This window comes from Peromyscus eremicus, chromosome 1 (assembly GCF_949786415.1).
Source record: "Peromyscus eremicus chromosome 1, PerEre_H2_v1, whole genome shotgun sequence".
NCBI classification, from domain to species: Eukaryota; Metazoa; Chordata; class Mammalia; order Rodentia; family Cricetidae; genus Peromyscus; species Peromyscus eremicus.
In genome coordinates this window covers 140,350,574-140,369,585 of record NC_081416.1, presented here as the reverse complement: position 1 = coordinate 140,369,585, position 19,012 = coordinate 140,350,574, and the positions used below count along the sequence as shown (strand labels likewise).

Below are 19,012 nucleotides of genomic sequence, written 5' to 3'. Positions count from 1 at the left end.
AGCCTCCTGCCTCAGTTTCTCCATTGACTGTAGATGTGTGCTTCCATGCTCAGCTTTTCCATTCATCTTGGTGTATTGCTTTTATAACACATGCAATAGAAAATAATTTAGGAAATGTGGTTTTCTTCTCTATTTTTATTTATTTATCTTTAATTGGCACGTAAAAGTTGTACCTATTTGTGGGGTACCATCTGATGTTTTGATAATGAATATATTGTGCTCATAGAGAGTACATGGGTCTCCTTATTAACTTATCACTTCTTTGTGGTAAAAAGTTCAGTTCATTCTCCTAGCATTCTTGAAGTATGCGTCATTGCTATCCAGAGTCACGCAGCTATGCAGTAGAAGACAGAATTTATTTCTCGTGTCTAACTGTAGCTTAGCACGTATCTACCAAACTCTCCCTCCTCCAACCTCCCCACCGGCTTGGGTCCACTGCTCTCCTCTCTGCCTCTCTGAGCTCCCTACCTTTCTCATCTGGTGGTGGCCAATTTTTTTCTCCTCTCCACCTCTGTGAGATCAACTTTTAAAGATTCCAAGTGAGATCAGAAAGTACATTTCATGCTGACGGTTTAAATGATGGTATTTTTAGCAGTTTTGGAAGGCTCTGCTCTAAAGAGCCACCCCAAGCATTGTCTTTGACTGCCTCTGAGCTCATGTTGGACTTTGAATCAGTTAGTGCCTGGTGCTGAAAGAGCAGATGTTTGAGCTGTGGTAGAAGGAAGAGCCATCCTGGGTGTTACACAACACATTTGGCTCAGGTTTTTGCTTTGGCATTTGCCCATTCTGTTTCAGTGATGAGTTCTCACCTACATGATTTTTAAAATATGTTGCTCCTGTAAATATTTACTTAATAATTCATTTTCCAGAATGTTTGTGTTGGGTGGTTCAATGCAAGACCTCTCACCCAGGGCTGATTCTGATGCCCAGGGGACATTTGGCGAGTTCTACAGTTGGCTTCTCTGGTTAGAGGGGAGGATGCTGGCATCTCTTAAATGCTTGGGTGCTACTCAGTGTCCTGGGATGTGCAGACAACTTTCTGCAGTCAATTAGTATCTGGCTCCCAGCTACTGGGGGGGTCAAGGCAGGACCATAGCAAGTTCAAAGCTAGCCTGGGTAATTTAGTGAAACTCTGTTACAAAATAAAAAGCAGAAAGACAGGCTACATCTCAGCAGTAGACTACCAGTCTAGAATGTATGAGTCCTGAGGGAGTCAGGGCCGGGGTGTGTGGGTGAAGGTTGGTGAGGGTGGGGTAGGGTGGGAGCAGAACTACCTGGCTCAGAACATCAGCAGTGCTGGAGCTATGGAGCCCTTTAAAACTGTTTTCTCTTATTCTGGGCTTCCTATTTCCCTGTCTGTTGAGGAATGAGAATATATAGCATTTAGGCAATTTTAATAGTGTAAATTTCTGTTTCTTTCTGACACTATCTCTTTATTTCTGCTTCTTTGTTTCTTGGTTTTTCTCTCTTAAACACAGGTCTACATGCACATATACACACTTGTTTATTTGCCCATCATCTGAAAATAAATCCCATGAAAGGATTTTCTACTCTAAACACAGGAGGCCTGTTCACTAGTTACTATATGAGGCTCTGTAAACCAAGAGATCACAGACAAGGTTGAAACAGAGCAAAGACAGTTTCATTTGGGAGCAGTTAAGGTTGCAAATTGGGAGCACAATTTCAAGGAGACCAAATCAGCATCCACTTAGAGGTGTCGTGGGTATGGGCTTCATCAGGCCTGCAGGTGGAGCTGCATGCTGATGGGGTGATTGTACATTCTGTAGATCTATGAGAACTCAGCATATCCAGGATGGACTGCACTTGGCCGCCATTCTCACACCCTGTACTGCATTGTCAGGCTCTGGAAGATTGCTCCCTGTGATCTGAATTCCATTTCTGACATGTCTGATGTCTTCTGTCAGTAAATCTCTATGACAGTAATGGCTTTTTGTAAGTATTTATCCCCACACACGTTCTGCAGCCATTTGGCTTTCTTTCTTTCTTTCTTTCTTTCTTTCTTTCTTTCTTTCTTTCTTTCTTTCTTTCTTTCTTTCTTTCTTTCTTTTTTACTTTTACATTTTTTTGTGTGTGTGTGTCAAAGACTTGTTTTGTTTGCTTAAAAAGCACTATGCAATGCCCTGTCAGTGAGCTGAAGGACCAATCTGTTTCAGGGTGCTTGGGAGGCCTCAGGGCAGCTGGTTTGCCTGGTGAGCTCAGTTCTGTGGGCTTTCCCTTTTCTTAAGTGCATCTTCTGTGGGTCTTACGAGAGCCCCCCTCTTTTTTAACTTCTCAGTTTGCATGTGTGTGATACACTTTGGAGACTATAAAATGCATCTGCCTGCTTATAAAACAGGACACATCCAGGTATGTGTGGCCAACTGCATTTTTGTTGGTTTAATGAATGTAACCACTTTAATGGTAATGTCCAACTTAACCCTGGATGTCTTAGCAGGAAATATAAGCTGACAGAGACCAGAACCCTAGGTGATGTCCATAAGTGATCCCTGCTTTGGCATGGATTGTGATGAAAGAGAATAAAGAAAAGACACTAGTCATGTAGTCATATGATTATGTTGAAATTGTACTTGTGTGCTTTATTTCATTGAACCCTGTGAGCAATTGTAGTGTCTTTCTCATAAACAATGTGCTAGCTAGCTTTTGTTTTAGTTCCGTACTAGAAGTCAAATGTAAGATGTAACTCATGGCTCATTGGTGGTGTTTCTGACTTTATTAGCTAAAATGAAACTCTTACTTCAAAGGCAATATTGGGGAAAAGTCACACACAAAGCAGCCTGCAAGGTGAAGCCCAGCATGACTATGGCCTATTTAGTTTCCCGGTGGTGAAGAGAGAGAATGAGAGAGAGAGAGAGAGAGAGAGAGAGAGAGAGAGAGAGAGAGAGAGAGAGAGAGAAGGGGGGGGAAGTGTGCTGGGTGGGAGCAAAGAGTTCTGGGGAGCCTGGTGTGAGGGGACAGGCTTGCTGGGAGACTGAACTAGCTCAGGAAGCTCAGGCATTCAGAACCCAGGGCCTGGCTTGGCATGAGTCACCAGCTCAGAGGAGAATGCGTGTGCACCTGGGCTTTGTGACCTTAAGTAAAAGCATGGGGCAGATGGGAGGCATCGTTAGCAATAATTGATCACTCCAAAGTCAGAGGCTTAGTAGGTTTATAAATATATCCCACAAAAGGATCGTGTGAGACTATGTAAAGTGGCTTCATGCCACACAGGACACGAACCTGTCTGTGGCTTCTTCCTGCAGTGAGATGTGATTTGTCTTAGGAGGGAACAGTGCTCAGAGCTGCCACTCAGCCTAAAGCCAGGAAAAAAAACCCAGCTTTGCACCTCAGTGAGAACAACACCAGAGGGAAGTGCCCAGAGTCAGAGGCCACAGCAGAGCACCATCCTTCTGTAACCACGGCTCAGATGGTTCTGGACACATGTGGTCCCAGGAATCACGGCTAATCTCTCAGTCTGCTCAGGCCTATTTAGGGCACATGTGCCAGCTCATAGCACAAGCTATAATCTGGTGTCTTTTGACCTTGGACGAGGTCCCTCTGATTGTTTACACATTTTGGCAGAAGGACTAGAAGCTGCTCTCTGTGCCTCCCAAACACTGCACTGTCTGCTGCAGCTGCCTTTGTTTCTTCAGCGTGCATAACAAAATGTATTCTCAGACCACACCAGTCCCAGGCTGCACAATTTCAAAGGGACAGGAGACTTAGTGGTTCTTGCTTAGCATTCTCCAAAGTCTTTGTGAGATGTCCCTTTCTTAGGCCACCAGATCAGATGTGCTTTCAAGGTCAAACCTCTTTTGCCGTTGTGGATCCCAATGTAACATGGGCTTTTAATATTGGACTGCTCAGTCTCTTTAGGATCCATTTCTCTAACCGAAAGTGGGAATTTACTGGTAAGACCAAGAGAGGGCTTCCCAAGATGCAGGCTGGAGAGTACACTGTGTGGTGACATCCGCATGGTGTGGAGGGAGCTGTGTTTGCCTTTTGCTTGTAATTCCTGCCAGTACTAAGATACTGGAGTCTCAGCGCCAAGAGAAACTACTATATAAACCATCTAGACCAGCTGGTGCTGGCTGTAGACCACAAATAAAAGCACTGGTTGCTCTGGAGTACCCATGACCCTTGCACAGAGGGCTGTTTCTGAAGAACAGTTGTGTCTTTCCAGAGACTAAACAGGCTGAGGCATTTGAGTGCTGAGTAAGTCTCTGGGGAGATGAGTGCATGCCAGGAATGTTTACAAAGATGACCCTCTGTGTCCATGGGTGAGCCGCTGGGAGTTACAGTTTCCAAAAGCGAGAGGATGTGGCAATTCCACGCACACATTCCAAAACTATTTTCCATCTGCATTCCCTCAGCAGGGTTTGCAGGCAGAAAGCACAGCACTAGAGTCCCTTGCTTTTAGTGGCCACCAAGCATGGGTGGGTACCATAGAACCCTATGCTCACCTTCCAAATGTGGGCTTATCCCTCACCCATTGGGCTTCATTTGATGGTGTAGTGCCTCCCAGCTGCCCACAACCCTGGCCTCAGTGTGAACTTGCCTTTGGCCTTTCATTGCTCTGGTCTGGGGCTGTCTGTCCTCTCAGCATTCCCCAACCCTGTGCTCAAGGCTCACCTCTGCCTGTCTTCCCCTGGCGTCCTGACAGTCTTCACGTACATGCCCGGATATTTGTAACCCCATGCAGTGTTTACCGGCATTCTCGGAAGTGTGGACAGCATCCCATTGCAAAAGTTCAGGGCTCTTTGTGCTGACAGCAGCATCACAAAACTTGAATGACTGTCATGTTATGCATGTAGACAGAAGTGAGTGTGCTTTTTATTCTTACATCTTCCCATGTAGCCTAGAAAGACACTTAGAGATGAAGCCATTATATCATAAATTCAGAGACCAGGTTAAATACAGGGATAGTGACAAGTCAAATAATTATGACTATTAGTTTACACGCAACAGCAATAGGCCACCAAGGTATTAATTGGTTGTGAGAGACACCAGAGTCTGTCTCTCCCCACCCCACCCCCAAAAACACCCAACCAAACTAAAAACCAAAACCAAAACCAAAACTTTATCCTTTGCTCAGAGAGCAAAGTATGAGCCAATAGCCTAAATGTAAATCTCCTGTTGAGAGCAATCCATTGAAGTAGAAGGATAGTCGGGTAGTCTCTCATTTTCTGTATTAGTTACTTCTCTCATTTCGGTAATAGACACCCGATAGGAACAATATGAGGGAGAAGGAGTTTATTTTGGCTCCCAGTTTGAGAGTATAGTCTACCATGGCAGCAAAAGCACAGCATCAGGAGCAGGGCAGCTGGTCACATTGTGTCCACAGGCAGGAAGCACGGACAGATGAATGCTGGGGCCGCTTTTTGCCTTTTTCGTCTTACTCAGGCTGTGACTGCAGTCCATGGTATGGTGCCAGCCACACTCAAGGAGGGTCTTCCCACCTCAGTTAAGCATCTCTGTAGTGCCCCCACAGACATCCAGGGCTGTGTCTCCTAGGTAATTCTAAATCCAGTCATGTTGACGATGGAGATGAGCCATCTCTCTTTTTTTCTTATAGTTTCCTCCGTGTTCCATTTTAGAAGTAGAACTTCTCTACTTTAGAGGGATGAGTAAATACGCAGTAGAGATCCCTCTCACCATGAAGACACCAGAGAGCCATGAGAGTCATACACTGGATGGAAATCCTGATGTATACATTTCTAATCAATACTTAAACCTGTAATTTACAAAGAACTACAAAGCAGTAATAGGAATTTTCTGGCCTAAAGTAAAAGTGCTTTGTAGCTGGATAGAGCAATTACTATAAATTCTGTACTACTTAATAGTCTTAAAAGCATGATTTCTATGAATAAAGTAGTTTTAACCAAGCTTAAACCAATGATCAAAATGATGAATTAGGAGACCGTGTTCTATTTTTCCTTTAATGAAATTGGTCATCCTAATTCTTACACCATTTTCCTTCACTCCAGAGTGTCTCAAGTTAGACAAGTAATGTTCAGATGAGAAGAGTAAGGTAGCATGTGCCGGATTATAAAGGGTTAACAAATGTTCTCCAGAAGAAAACTGCAGAAGCCTCAGATTCCCTCCTATCTGTTTAACACCCTCTCTTTCCAGCCGAGCAAACAGAGGCTGGGAAGTGAAGTTGCAGGGACACAGGTGATCTGTGGCTGCCTGGCCAGCCAGGCTTCTACCCTATTCTTAGGGTTGCTGTGCATTTGCCTGTGACCTTAGGCCTGGCTCTTTTGAGCATAAGACACTCTTTTACTATTTTCTTCTTTGTTTCCTATTTTTATTCCTATTTTTCTTATTTAGTTTTTCCTTAGAATTTCATACATGATTACTACATTTACTTCATTTCCACCCCTCCCTCTCTCCTTCCAACTCCTCCTGTGCCCCCTCAAATGCATGGCCTCCTCTTCATTATTGTCACATCTATACATGCACACAAACACAAAACCAAAACAAAACACTGAACAACAAAACCCCTACTGAGTCCATTTAGCCTTGTTCCTATGTGCATGTGTGGAGGGATGACCACTTGGGATTGAATAACCTATCAGGGAGCTCAACACTGAAGAAAATTGATTCTCTTTCAGCTGTCACTGATTGCTTGTTGCTCTTCATCTTCGGGTGAGGCCTCGTAAGATTTCTCTTCATTGGCATGTCCAGTGGTGTTGTCATCATGCAGCTCCTGTTTAGGCATTCATATTGTTGAGATGTAATGGGTGCAACTCCCTTGTCATGCCTAGAAGACCCTGTTTTGCAGCAGGTGTCTTGGCCCTCTGGCTTACAGTCTTCCCTTCTTCTCTTTTCCACTTTCCTGTGAACCTTATGTGTAAGGATTGCATTGCAGATATATCATCTGGGGCTGAACACCCCGCAGTCACTTATTCTCTGCAATTTGAAGAGTTGCTGTCTCTGTAATAGTCTCCATTTGTTGCAAAAAGAAGCTTCTTGGACTAGGAGTGATTTATGCATGGATACAAGAGGAAGTATTTAGAATAGCTAGAAATTGTATTGGATTAGAAAAGTGTCAAGGGTTACTATCTAGTGTCTATGGCCTCTCCAGCTACTAGTAGTTAATGAGTCTCAAGACCCAGACACACACGTTTTCTCTCCCTAAGTGCTCTCTGAACCCTTCTTGGGTTGATGGTCTCAGGCTAGTTCCTTCATGAATCCAGAGTTGAGAACTCAGCTAAGGAAAGAGCTGGTTATCATCCTCTGGAGTGACCATGATTTATGGTGTGTGACTGTATCCCAGCTCACACTCCAAGGGTGTGCACTGTCAAAGCCTTTTGTTTGCATGTCATTTCACCCTCTGGTGGACCACACTCCCTTTTTATGAGGTAGATCTTTCTCAGGCGTAGATATTGTAGAACAAAGTGCTGGGGAGATTTCTTGTTTACTGCTTGGTTTATATAGACTATGGGGTTGCCAGGGAGAGATGACAGGAGAAGAAAGAGGAAGCAAATAGAGAAGAAAGGGGAGGTGGCTAGAGGGCCCTGGCCTTTGGTGTAGGAATTAGAGATGATGTGTTGTTTTTTATGACTGTGTAATAAATGTCACACATAAAAGCTGCTAAACACTACACAAACATGATCTCACACTTTCTACGGCCTGCAGGGATTAGCTGGATCCTCTGCTCTGAGTTTTGCCAGGCAGAAAGTATTAACTGTCTTCACATAGAAGGTTCCAAGGCTTCTGCGTTTAGGAGAAGATATTCTTGTCTACCTCTTCCCATGGAGTAGGTCTGGGCTATAATTTGAATGATCCCACAAAAACTTACAAGGAAATTTAATCCTCATTGTAAGTGACAAAGTGGTGGAACACTGAATTCTCCCACAGATGAAGGAACTACTGGGTTATCTCAAGATCATCTCTGTCACAAAAGCCAGTTTGGATCCCCTTCCCATGATACCCTGTGCTGCCTTGTATGTCTGCAGATTTCCTACTTGTTTTTCACCAGATACTGCCTGTTGGCCTTGAACTTCCTACTTTCCACAACTATGAGCTGAATAAGCCTTTGGGGTTTATATATATCATCCAGTCTGTGGTATTCACTCATAGCAACAAAAAATCTGATTAAGACAGTGTAGATGCAACCAACCTTCTTATTAAATAAGAGACACAGAACCAATGCAAAGAAGAAAGCCAAGAGGTCAGAGCTAAGAGCTAAAACCTTACCCTTCCTCCTGCAGTGGTCCTACCTCTCCGAACTCACTACCCCTGTGTTAATGTCTTTATATAGTGTTCCTGTTCTGCCTTCTCATTGGTTGTAAACCCAACCACATGACCGCCTCGTCACGGCCTGTCTGTATAGGCCTCCAGGTTTTCCTTGCTTGGTATTGAGATTAAAGGCATGTGTGTCCAATAATGGCTGTATCCCTGAACACACAGAGACTTACCCAGCTCTGCATACCAAGTGCTGGGATTACAAGTATACACCACCACTGCCCTGCTTTCCTATGGCTTGCTAATAGCTCTGACCCCCGGGCAACTTTATTTATTAACATACAAATAACATTTTAATACAAATAAAATATCACCATAAGACAGTCTAAGGTATCCGATTGTCATGCTGGCTGATGGGTGAGAGCTTCATCCTCAGGTCCTGGCCATTGGCCCCTTCTTGTCCTTCATATGCATCCTTGTCTCTGATACCAGGCATGGATTCACAATACTCATGTCTAGGTCCACCTCCCATTGGAAGTTGTCCCATGGGTCAACTTACAACACAAGGATTGATCACCTGGCTTCCATGGGTATATCTGACTCCAACCCATTCACAGAAGCCATGCATGATCCTGTGTACCAGTGTTACCAGTCTTAGGGTCATCTTGGAATCTGCTGCCACATAGGGGTAGAATCTGTCCTTAAAAAGAATTTAATATGTTATTCTTTTTTAAAAAAGTATCACTTCTAAAATTACTATGAGCTCATCTGCTATGTTGAGGACTATGGTTGCTGTAAACCCTCTCTATTTAGCTTTCTTCTTTTATTTTTTTGTGGGTTAGGATCAAACCCAGGACTTCATGCATGCTTGACACATTCTTTACCACTGAGCTACATCACCAGTCTAGCTCTGTAGCTGTAGAAAGTGCAACCCATGCATCTCAGGTGATCTTGGTTCCTGGAAAGAGTGGCTTTCTGTGGGTGGGCTAGACTGAAGTCATCTGCAGACATGGAGTACTATGGCCCTGGGATGTATGCTGTGGAGGAAACTGGTTGAACATGTAACCACTTGAGCACTGAGCAGAAGTGTGAGGAAAGTGGAGGTAGACCTAAGTAGGTCACCTGGCCACAGCCTCAAGAAGAGTGCTTCTAAGAGATCCCTGGGCATCAGATGGATTTATTTCTGCCTTCTCTACAGTACTTTTCCTGTGCCCTAGTGTGGCACCGTAGAGCACAAGTATGTGGGTAAATCACACACTGTGTTGTCCCCACCCAATCTGCTTCTTCTGCTCACCCTTTTTGGCAATTGAGCCTGTGAACTGTTCCTAACAAGAGACATAAGACTCAAGGTCATGAGGGAGGTACTCATGCAATGCTGAACTGTGGGAGTGCTTTCCCACACAGGCATCATCAGGCCATCTTGTTCTTGTGGGACCATCGTGGTTCTCCACACACAGTTACACAACTTGGGCTAGTCACACCATGTGGTATCTTGATGCATTCAAGAGACACAGTGACCATGGGTGTGTGAATCTGCTGCCAGAGGAACCAGCTTTACTGTAAACATTATTTATAACCAATGTGTGCTCTAAAATTATCACAAAGAGGTCGGAGGTTTAGCTCAGTAGTAGAGCAGCTGTGGGCTTGGTTTCCCAGCATGAGGGTAAGAAGATAAAAACACATAACATGCAGTGGAGAAAGTACACAGGCCAGTGACGTCATTACCTACCATCTAATATCGTATCCTGTATATGGTTGTCTGTGGTGTGCTAAATGCAGCTTGCAGCCCAGCGGCTTTGTTTGTGGCAGCATCACTGCAGACCTGAAGTTTTGCATTACACCCTGGTGCTACAACAGCTATCATGTCGTTATGTGATGGTGTCCGTTTAGCTCACTGTTGCAGAGGGCTGGCATTGAGCTGACCTTGTTGAAATAGTTCTGTGCTGTGTTGATCTATGTGGGCTGCCAACGCCAAGTATCCTTGATCTGTAAATGGCCTTCTAACCAGTGTTCTCATATTGTCTTGTGTGGACGTATCTGCTCCCTCTTCCCTTGTTCTAAGGACACAACTTAGACTAGAATAGTACCCCACCACACCCTCTTTACTCAGTTCCTTCTAGATAGAAACACCCTATCTCCAAATGTAGTCGGAGGTAGTAGAGGTTAGGACTTCAACACACAAATTCAGTGGAACACAATTCAGTCCATAATACTAGGGAAGACTGATAAAAATATGTAGCATCTCTTATTCTTCCCATAAGTGGAGGTTTGTGTGCTTAAGTATGTAGACATTTACATGAAAAGAATACAACTTGAATTTTATGAGGGATGCTTGGTCTAAGACATCAATATGATGTCTTGTGTACTGTACTGTTCATTTACCAGTGATTTCTAACATTGAGTTTCTCAGGGTCTGCTCAAGACAAGAATTCCTGCACCTGCAGGGCTTTTTCCTTGGAGCCTTATTCTTTTAGGCATCTTGAAGAGGGGCTGCTGTTCTTGCTTACAGCCTGTCCTGTGCCTCATTGAAGACTGGCCTTAGGCTTCTTCATGGTGCCCCTGTCGGCTAGTTCTGTTGGGGAACCTCCTTCAGATGCACATGCCCTTCTCTTCTTCTGTTCTAAATAAAAATGATCTCTAATGGGAGGCCAAGCTAAGCTTTCTGCGTTTTGATACTGTGTACAAACTCATCAAAGATGGTGCTGCTGAGCTTCTCTGCCTCCTGTCATCACTGTCCTGGAATGGGTCCCAAGACCATCCCATCTGAGAGTCCCATTGGATCAAAGCCTTGCCCATGGACCTGAGAACATCTACTGCGATCGAGAATTTTTTTCAAAGGGACTGGCTCTTTAAATTGCTTTGCACTTTCTGTAGAAACCCAGGAATGGTGTTGATGAAGAAGAGAAATTAAAGGCAGATGCTTCTAATGATATAAGCTCAGGGTCTGACCTTTGGAAAATCATTGTAAATGCGCTTAACATATTAAATCTGTTTGATAACAGAAGGTCATATTTCTCCAAGTTTGGAAGCAGTCAGACTGGTAATTAGCAAGCAAGCAAGATAGGTGATAGAGTGTCACTTCTGTGCCTTATCTCAGAGCTACCCACCTCTGGGGGTTGGGAGGGGAATCTTAGAGTTACCAGTGGGCCATATAGTTCCCTGGGCTGAACATAATAGGTCTACATGATCATTACAGTGGATCTAGATGGGATCCCCTTTTGCTGTGTGGGGGGTGTGGTCAACTACATGGGCTTGATTGCCACAGCCCACAGGGTACTCTCTAGTGCTTGTGTCTTTCTCTTAGCGTTTATATTCAATGACAGAGGCTGCATTTAGATCTTGTTTTATGACTGCCAGTGCTGTGCTTTGTACATATTTGGTTTGGTGGATCTTGAATTAGTAAAACACAAGAAAGTAGAGGCTTCACATGGAGGAAGTCTCAGGAGTGGTGGTGTGTACCCACAGTTCCAGTTACTTGAGTTTCTGAAGTAGGGTCCTTTGAGCCGAGAAGTTTAGGGCCAGCTTGTGCAAAACAGCCTCTGTATCAAAAGATAGAGACATTGACAGACAGACAGATGAGAGGACAGAAAGGAAAGTGAACCAGGGAAGAAGCTGAAGGTGGTACTGGTAGCAGGCAGCCCTTGAAATTTGTGGGGATTTCCTCCAATCCAGTGTAGAATCTAAGACAGTTGAAAATATCCAGTGAGTGCTCCACACTCTATTCTTAATGTTCAAATGGCTCAAAACCACCTTCAAGAAACTGTTAAAAGCAACCTTTGTGTTGGATTAGTGGGTTTGTTTTTCCAGTGGCCATGTGAATGACCTAACGGGCAGGTTCTGAAGGCTGCTGAGGTTGGTGTCCGTAGCTTGTGTCTTGGGCTTCATCGTGATAAGGTGGGGAGGATGAATCTGGTCTCATATCCATTTTGCAGACCCAACAATGAAATGTGGCATTGCTTAGCAGTCATTCCCGGGCCCTGCAGGAGCTCTAGTGCCAGCACTTGTCACCCACCACCCACTGCAGTATTCTAGTTTCACAGGGTTTAACGTTTTTAAATTATGTTCTTTTTATTTCAGGCAAATAAATACAAAGATTAGCATCTTAATTAAGTTACACATTTTAAATAAAAAATTGTGATGCACAACAAAACCTGCCATTGTAAGTATTTTAAGTATGTAATTTGGTAGCAATTTTGATACTTTTGATACTGTTAATGATACTGTATAGTTCAACCATCATTACTATTTCCTAAACTTTACCATCACCAGGTAGAAACTGTATCTGTGAAGACATTTGTTTTGTTTTGTTTTTCCTCCTCTATCCTTCCATAACTTGAATCTCTTCCTCTGTACATGGACCTATTCTAGGTCTTTCCTTTTTTGTTTTTTTGTTTTTTGTTTTTTCGAGACAGGGTTTCTCTGTGTAGCTTTGCGCCTTTCCTGGAACTCACTTGGTAGCCCAGGCTGGCCTCAAACTCACAGAGATCCGCCTGGCTCGGCCTCCCGAGTGCTGGGATTAAAGGCGTGTGCCACCACTGCCCGGCTTCTAGGTCCTTCTTGAGTGGAGGCATTGCATAGTCTGTCTGTGAATCTTCACTTAGCACATCTTCAAGGTTCACCTGCGTTCTAGCTTTCTTTCTTAAGGCCTGGGTAATATTCCACTGTGTGTGTACTGTATTTGTCCACCTGTCTGTCTGTGGGAGGAGGGGTTGATTCCATGTTGTAGCTGATGACATACATAATGAACATAGATGATCTGTTTGAATCCTTACTTTCTGTTCTTTGGGAGCACAGGTCTGGGAGTGGTCATTTTAACCACTTTCAAGTGATGAAGCCTTTGGCATTTATGGTATCCACAGTGTTGAGTGCCTACACTATTGTCTAGCTCCTGAGCATTTTGTGGGCCCAGAAACAGCCCCCTTGCTCATTAAGCAGTCAGTTTTCATCTTCCCACTTCCAGCCACAGTTGCCTTGAGTACATATTCTGTCCCTATAGTTCTATCTATTCTGGCCATTTCAAATAGAGTTATATGCATATATAGCCTTAATCTTGTTTTTGAAAATAACTTTTTATTGTGATAAAGTAGAAATAACTTTTAATTGACACTTAAATACTCACCAGCCAAATTCAGCCTGATTGGATCTTGCCAACCATGTTAATCAAAATCTCTTACCAGGGAAGAAAAGAAGTATGTGATTCGATACTGGAAACAAATCCGAGTGGGTGACTTCGTCCGTCTTCACTGCAATGAGATCATACCTGCGGACATTCTGCTGCTGTCCTCCAGTGACCCTGATGGGTTGTGCCACATCGAGACTGCTAACCTGGATGGAGAGACCAACCTGAAGCGACGGCAAGTGGTCCGTGGCTTCTCGGAGCTTGTAAGTGATCTGCATTCCCAGAGCACCCTGGTGTCTGTCTCTCCTGCAAGCCTCTGTCTTTGGGTTGGGCCTCTTTGCCTAGTAGACAGAAACTGAGGGTCTGATAGCTCCTCTGTGCCTACGCCCATATGGACGGGGCTCTTTCTGACTGTGGTTTCTAGTGTACACTTAATAAGTTTCTCAGAATGCTATTTAGTCTTTGAAGAATTGTGAGTGAACATTCTGAAACAGTCAACCTTTACTGAGTCATTTTGCTAGGTCACCACATAGCAGCATAGCAGAGTCACAGTCTGTTCCCAGTAGGTTGGGAACATTATCTCCTCAAGTGACTTTCTCAGTTCAGCCTCAGGGCTTCCAGAATTGAGTTCTGTCTTAGATGTGTGAACCAACAAGGAAGAGTAGGGTTGAGTGAAGAGTAGGTAGAGAGGTTTTACCCATTAGCAGGCTAGGAAATGCAGAGTCCTCAAGGAGCTTCCCCACAGGTCTTCTTAAAAACAAAAAACAAAAAAGTTTCCTCTTCTACGTCTGTGTTCTACGTCTACATTCAGTGCTAACACCAGGTGAAATAATGAAACACAGTCCCCAGACATCAGGAAATGTCTAAAAGGAAGTGGGGAAGCATCCTTCTGACCCTACCTACTCTATCCTGCATTGCTTGTCTGAGTCATTCCTTCAGGTCTGGACATTTCATGTACAGAGGATGCTTTGAAAAGTGACCCAAGGAAGTGAGTCCCTGAATTTGAGGGAGGATGTCATTGGGGATTTCTTCTGCCACTTTGGGTCATCCCACCACTTACCAATAGAGTTCTTTGGGGCCTAGGATCAGGGCCATGGGGCTGGCTTTAGCTTTGACTTGGCTATATAGTCAGTGGATCCGCATGAAGGTCCTGATCAGGATCGCTGAGGGGCGAGGAGCCCTGCCTCCTACTCTTGCCATGTCCTGCAGCTCACATCACTCACCATCACAGGCTGAGATGCCTCTTCACACTCCCAGAAGGCCACAAAGGGAGATGGTAAGACCTGTGGCTGGAGGTTTTGAGGCAGCTGCCTCCACGGATGCCACTTTGTTACAAGCCTTTGCCTTACTGTCTTGTCCTTTCTTTTGTCTTTCCATTGCAATTTCCTCATTTATCTTCGACTAGGAAAAAACAAACACAGAACACAAAACAACAACAACAAAAAACCACCTGATTTTTCTACCAAATATATATTGTGGAACAATAAACTTAAAAATTACTTGGATGTAGGGGGTGCATGCTTATAATCCAAGCAGCTCTAGAAACTGAGGCAGAAGGTGGAAAGCTCAAAGCCCAGGTGGGCTATGTAAAGAGACATTGCTAGAAACAAAACAACAGCAACAACAACAACAACAGCAACAACAAAACTGGAACAAAGAATGTAATATAGACGTACAAACACAGGCAAAGTACTACATATGTGTGTGTATTTACATACATGTGTACATTTGTCTGTTTAAAATGGAGCACTCTCATCCCAGGCCAGGAAAGCAGCAGGGCTTGTTTGTTAGGGGCTCCATGCAATTCCTGACCTTGCCTGATGATTATGCCTTCCTGAATTTGGTAGTTGTGTGGGTCCATGTTCAGGACAGTCTTGGCAGTAAGTCAGCCTTGTAGCTAGGTTTCCCCACCTGGCCCACTGTGTCCCAGAACATGACACCTCTGCCTTCCTTCCAAGAGACAAGGAGGTGGGTGGGGGAACTAACATTGCAACATTGATAGCTGCAAGAGACACAAGTCCCCTTCCAATTTTCACAGTCTCACCAGGAGGCACGAAGAGGTGGGATGGGATACAAAGACCAATGTTCAAGTACAGCAATGTGTAGAGGATGAGGCAGACCTAAGTGAGCATGTGTGAGTATCTGAGGTTGAGGGAAAGATGATGCTATGCAGAGTCATGGGTAGAGTGTTCATGTTTGGCAGGGTGGGAGGGATCGTCACAAGACTGACTCCTTAGTTAACTCCCAAGAATTTATTCATTTCGTATTGTTTACTCAACTTCTGAACTCACCTAACCCCTCTTCTCAAACAGCAACTGTGACACTTCATAGCTTCGTCGTGCTTTGTGTAGACAAGTCAGGTGTAAGCGGGATGCTTAAGATTCAAAGATGATGTGATGGATAATCTCGTTAATTTGATGGGATTTAGAATCACTATGGAAACCAATCTCTGGGGGATGTTTGTGAGGGATTATGTGGTTCATTGAGGTGGGAGACTCACCTTAACTGTGGCCAATACCATCCCATGGCCTGAGATTCTGGACTGAATAAGGAGGAGAACGCAAACTGAGCACAGGCATCCATCATGTTCCACTTCCTGACTGTGTATACAGCATGACCAGCTGCCTCATATGTGTGCTGTCGTGAGTTCCGTGACTGTCATGGTGGACTGTATCTGTAGAAGTGCAGAAATAAAACCCCCAAGCTGCTTTCTGTCAGGTGATTTGTCTCAGCAGGAAAACTAACAAATACAAATGGCTGTTCTCTATCACCCTCTAGGGCAGTGGTTCTCAACTTGTGGCTTGGGACCATTCTGGCAAACCTCTATCTCCAAAACTTTTGTCGCAAAACTACAGTTATGAAGTAGCAACAAAAATAATTTTGTGGTTGGGGGTCACCACAACATGAGGAACTGTACTAAAGGGTCACAGCGTTAGGAAGGTTGAGAACCATTGTTCTCAGACCTGAGGAAGCAAATAGAATTGAGTCATAATTTAGTGAAATTGGGCCAGACTAACAACTAAATAACTCTGACTTTTTAGTAACAGCTTCTTTGATAACAATGAAGTTCTTCAAGATGTATGCACATTTTGATTGTCATATTGATGTATTTTTGCACTTTCAGAATTACTGCTTATATAGTATACTAATGAAATTTATGTATTTATTTCCCACATGGAAAGTAAAAAGCCATAAGTCTTTGGCTTTTAAATGCCCAATAGCTGACAAACCAAGCCTCTCATGGCAACATTACAGTGTAAATTCTATTTAAGTGTCTTTTTTTTCCCTATTAAGTATTAGAAAGATGAAGAATGGACCATGGTCTGTATCCTGATTCATGTAAGCTTCAAAGCAATATTTTACCAGCTTTATAGATGGTCAAGTGCAGGAAGTAGACTGCAGGAAAACTTAGAAGGGATTTTATATTTGTATTTCTTTAAGAATAACAGATGACAGGGGATGACTATGTCGTCAGTCCAGTCAGGAGATAAATCATACCACGAAGACATCAGAGAAAGTCTCTCAAGGATTTTCATGTGTTCTTGTGGTGCTAGTAATGGAGCACAGGGTGCCCACTCACTGGGCAGATGTTCTGCCTTGGACCTGCACCTCCAGCACAGATGTGAAGCAACCTTAATGTGAGATTAGGCAGTAAAGATTGAGCCGTAGCTGCTGTAAGCAGTGGGTCTGAGATAGACACAGCCTTCTGCTCAGGAGACGGCCATAGCTTATGGGAGGGGGCTGTAATTTTGGAAGTTGTTGTATATCTACCACAGAGGATCACTGAGAGCTGCCAAGCTTGGGAATTTGCCGGATACCAGGGTAGTCCCTGATTCTTGGCCACTGGGGATGCTACACTCGACAACCCTGGCAGCTGCAGTGGGCTGTAATGAAGATGGGTAGATACCTTCTAGACAGTTGCCCCAAGGAGCCCTAGCCTTTGAGTATGAGAGGCTAGGTGAGGTTGTAGGGAGAAGCAGCCTAACCTGGGACAAAGCCTACTAAGTTTTTGCTTTTCATTACCCTGAACTCACTCACTCACTCACTCGCAGGCAGTCCTTTACTCCTCCACCTTCCACCAGCGCCCTCTACTGACAAAATAGAAGTTAGCACCTCTTCTACACATTCTCATACATCTTGCATAAAGTGTTCATGTGTTTAGATACGAGAGAGGCTCATGCCTCTCATTTAACAAAATGGGACTAACCCATGCCCGCCAGCTGATGCTCCTGTTAGAGTCTAAGGTTGGAAAGTGCCCATCCTCAGCTGTCAAGGGATGCTTCCAAAAAGAGGGACTTGAACCTAATCTGAAGGCAAGAGTGAAGGTTAAGATACTAGTTCTTTGGTGCAGTCACACAGACCTACACACTCCCTGAGTGGTGGAAATGTGTTTATTTAATGGAGAGTATTGGATAAAACTGTACGTGGTTGAAGGGATATAAGACAGGCAGGAGGTGATGGGCATGTCCCACTCAGACCTCAGATAAAGATCCAGACTGGGTAGGTGGCTGCACTATCAAGCCTCTGTGAAAGGAAACTTAGAGTCTTTGACTTAAAAAGAAAGGTTTGGTTTAAAGCTTGGGGTTGAATAATAGCAACCAAGAATTCAGGAAGGAATCCCAGTGCTAAACATTGCGTTCAGAGTTGTGAGTCACATTTATTCTGCTCTTTTAGGTGCCAGACCTTAACATGCCTTTGCAGTTGAGGTACAGTAAACATGATTTTAAAAATTTACATATTTTAAAAGGAATCCTATGAAACAATGATTATCTCACCATGTTACCAGCGCAAACTAGATAAGGCAAAGGCAGATGTTCTGCCTGCCTGCCATCTTCCAACCTGCTAGTCTAGCTGGAGCTGGAGCAAGGGGGTTCTGTCTTACCTGTCAGGGAGAGGTCAAAAGTATCCAGGTTTTACCTATGTTCACAATAAACATTCACAGACCTGCAGGTCTGGCCTGAAGCTGTGTCCACCCCACCACGGCTCAGGGAAGACGTTCTAACTCACCTGTAATATTTGCATGGACAGCTCTGTAGAATCAGGCATTTTCTAAGCATCTCAACTGATATACAACACTCCCCTTTGCAAATTTTGATTCCTTCACCAGATATTTATTGAGCATCTGTTAGTCATCAAAGCTGCATTAATCAAAACTGGGAGCTTTTTCTTCTCCTGGTGCTCATATCATCTCTGTAAATAAGCGAACTGTGTGGAAGGTTGAAGTGGGAAGTGGTAGGTGTAAATAACAGAACAGAAGTAGGGTCATGAAACAACAGGTGGGCGCTGGAGTTGAGGGCAGGCCAGTATTCCCCAGGGCAGTCCAGAGGCTGAGTTTCTGTTGGAGAAGAGCCCTCCATATGTGGTTTCTTTGTCAGTTGATTTACTGAAGGAATGTGTTCTGATGGTTCTTGAGTAGATCTGTCCCTGTTGATACTTAGCTGCTACTCATGAGTGGGTGTGAGTGTATATGTTTTTGTGTGTGTCTGTACACAAGAATATGTGTACATAGGGATGTACAAATATGAGTGCATAGTACAAGTAATATCTTGCTTCGTTGGTATACAATTTTGCATTATTTGGTATTTTATTTCAATTAATTTTTTAGAGACAAGATCTGGCTGTGTAGCTCAGATAGACTTCAAGCTTGTCTTCTTCCTACTTTAGCTTTTTGTAATGCTGGGATTACAAGCACGCACCAGCACACCT

At 44.0% G+C, this 19,012-nt stretch overlaps 1 protein-coding gene across 2 annotated transcripts in view; it reads left to right on the top strand.

Moving 5' to 3' along the window:
* The window catches only part of Atp10a (ATPase phospholipid transporting 10A (putative)), a 184,875-nt gene that overhangs the window by 84,164 nt on the left and 81,699 nt on the right, over positions 1-19,012 (top strand). For both annotated transcript variants that reach the window (XM_059273636.1, XM_059273628.1), the window contains exon 3: positions 13,365-13,569. In XM_059273636.1, the coding sequence (XP_059129619.1) occupies positions 13,365-13,569 (205 nt within the window). The remainder of the gene's footprint in view (positions 1-13,364; positions 13,570-19,012) is intronic.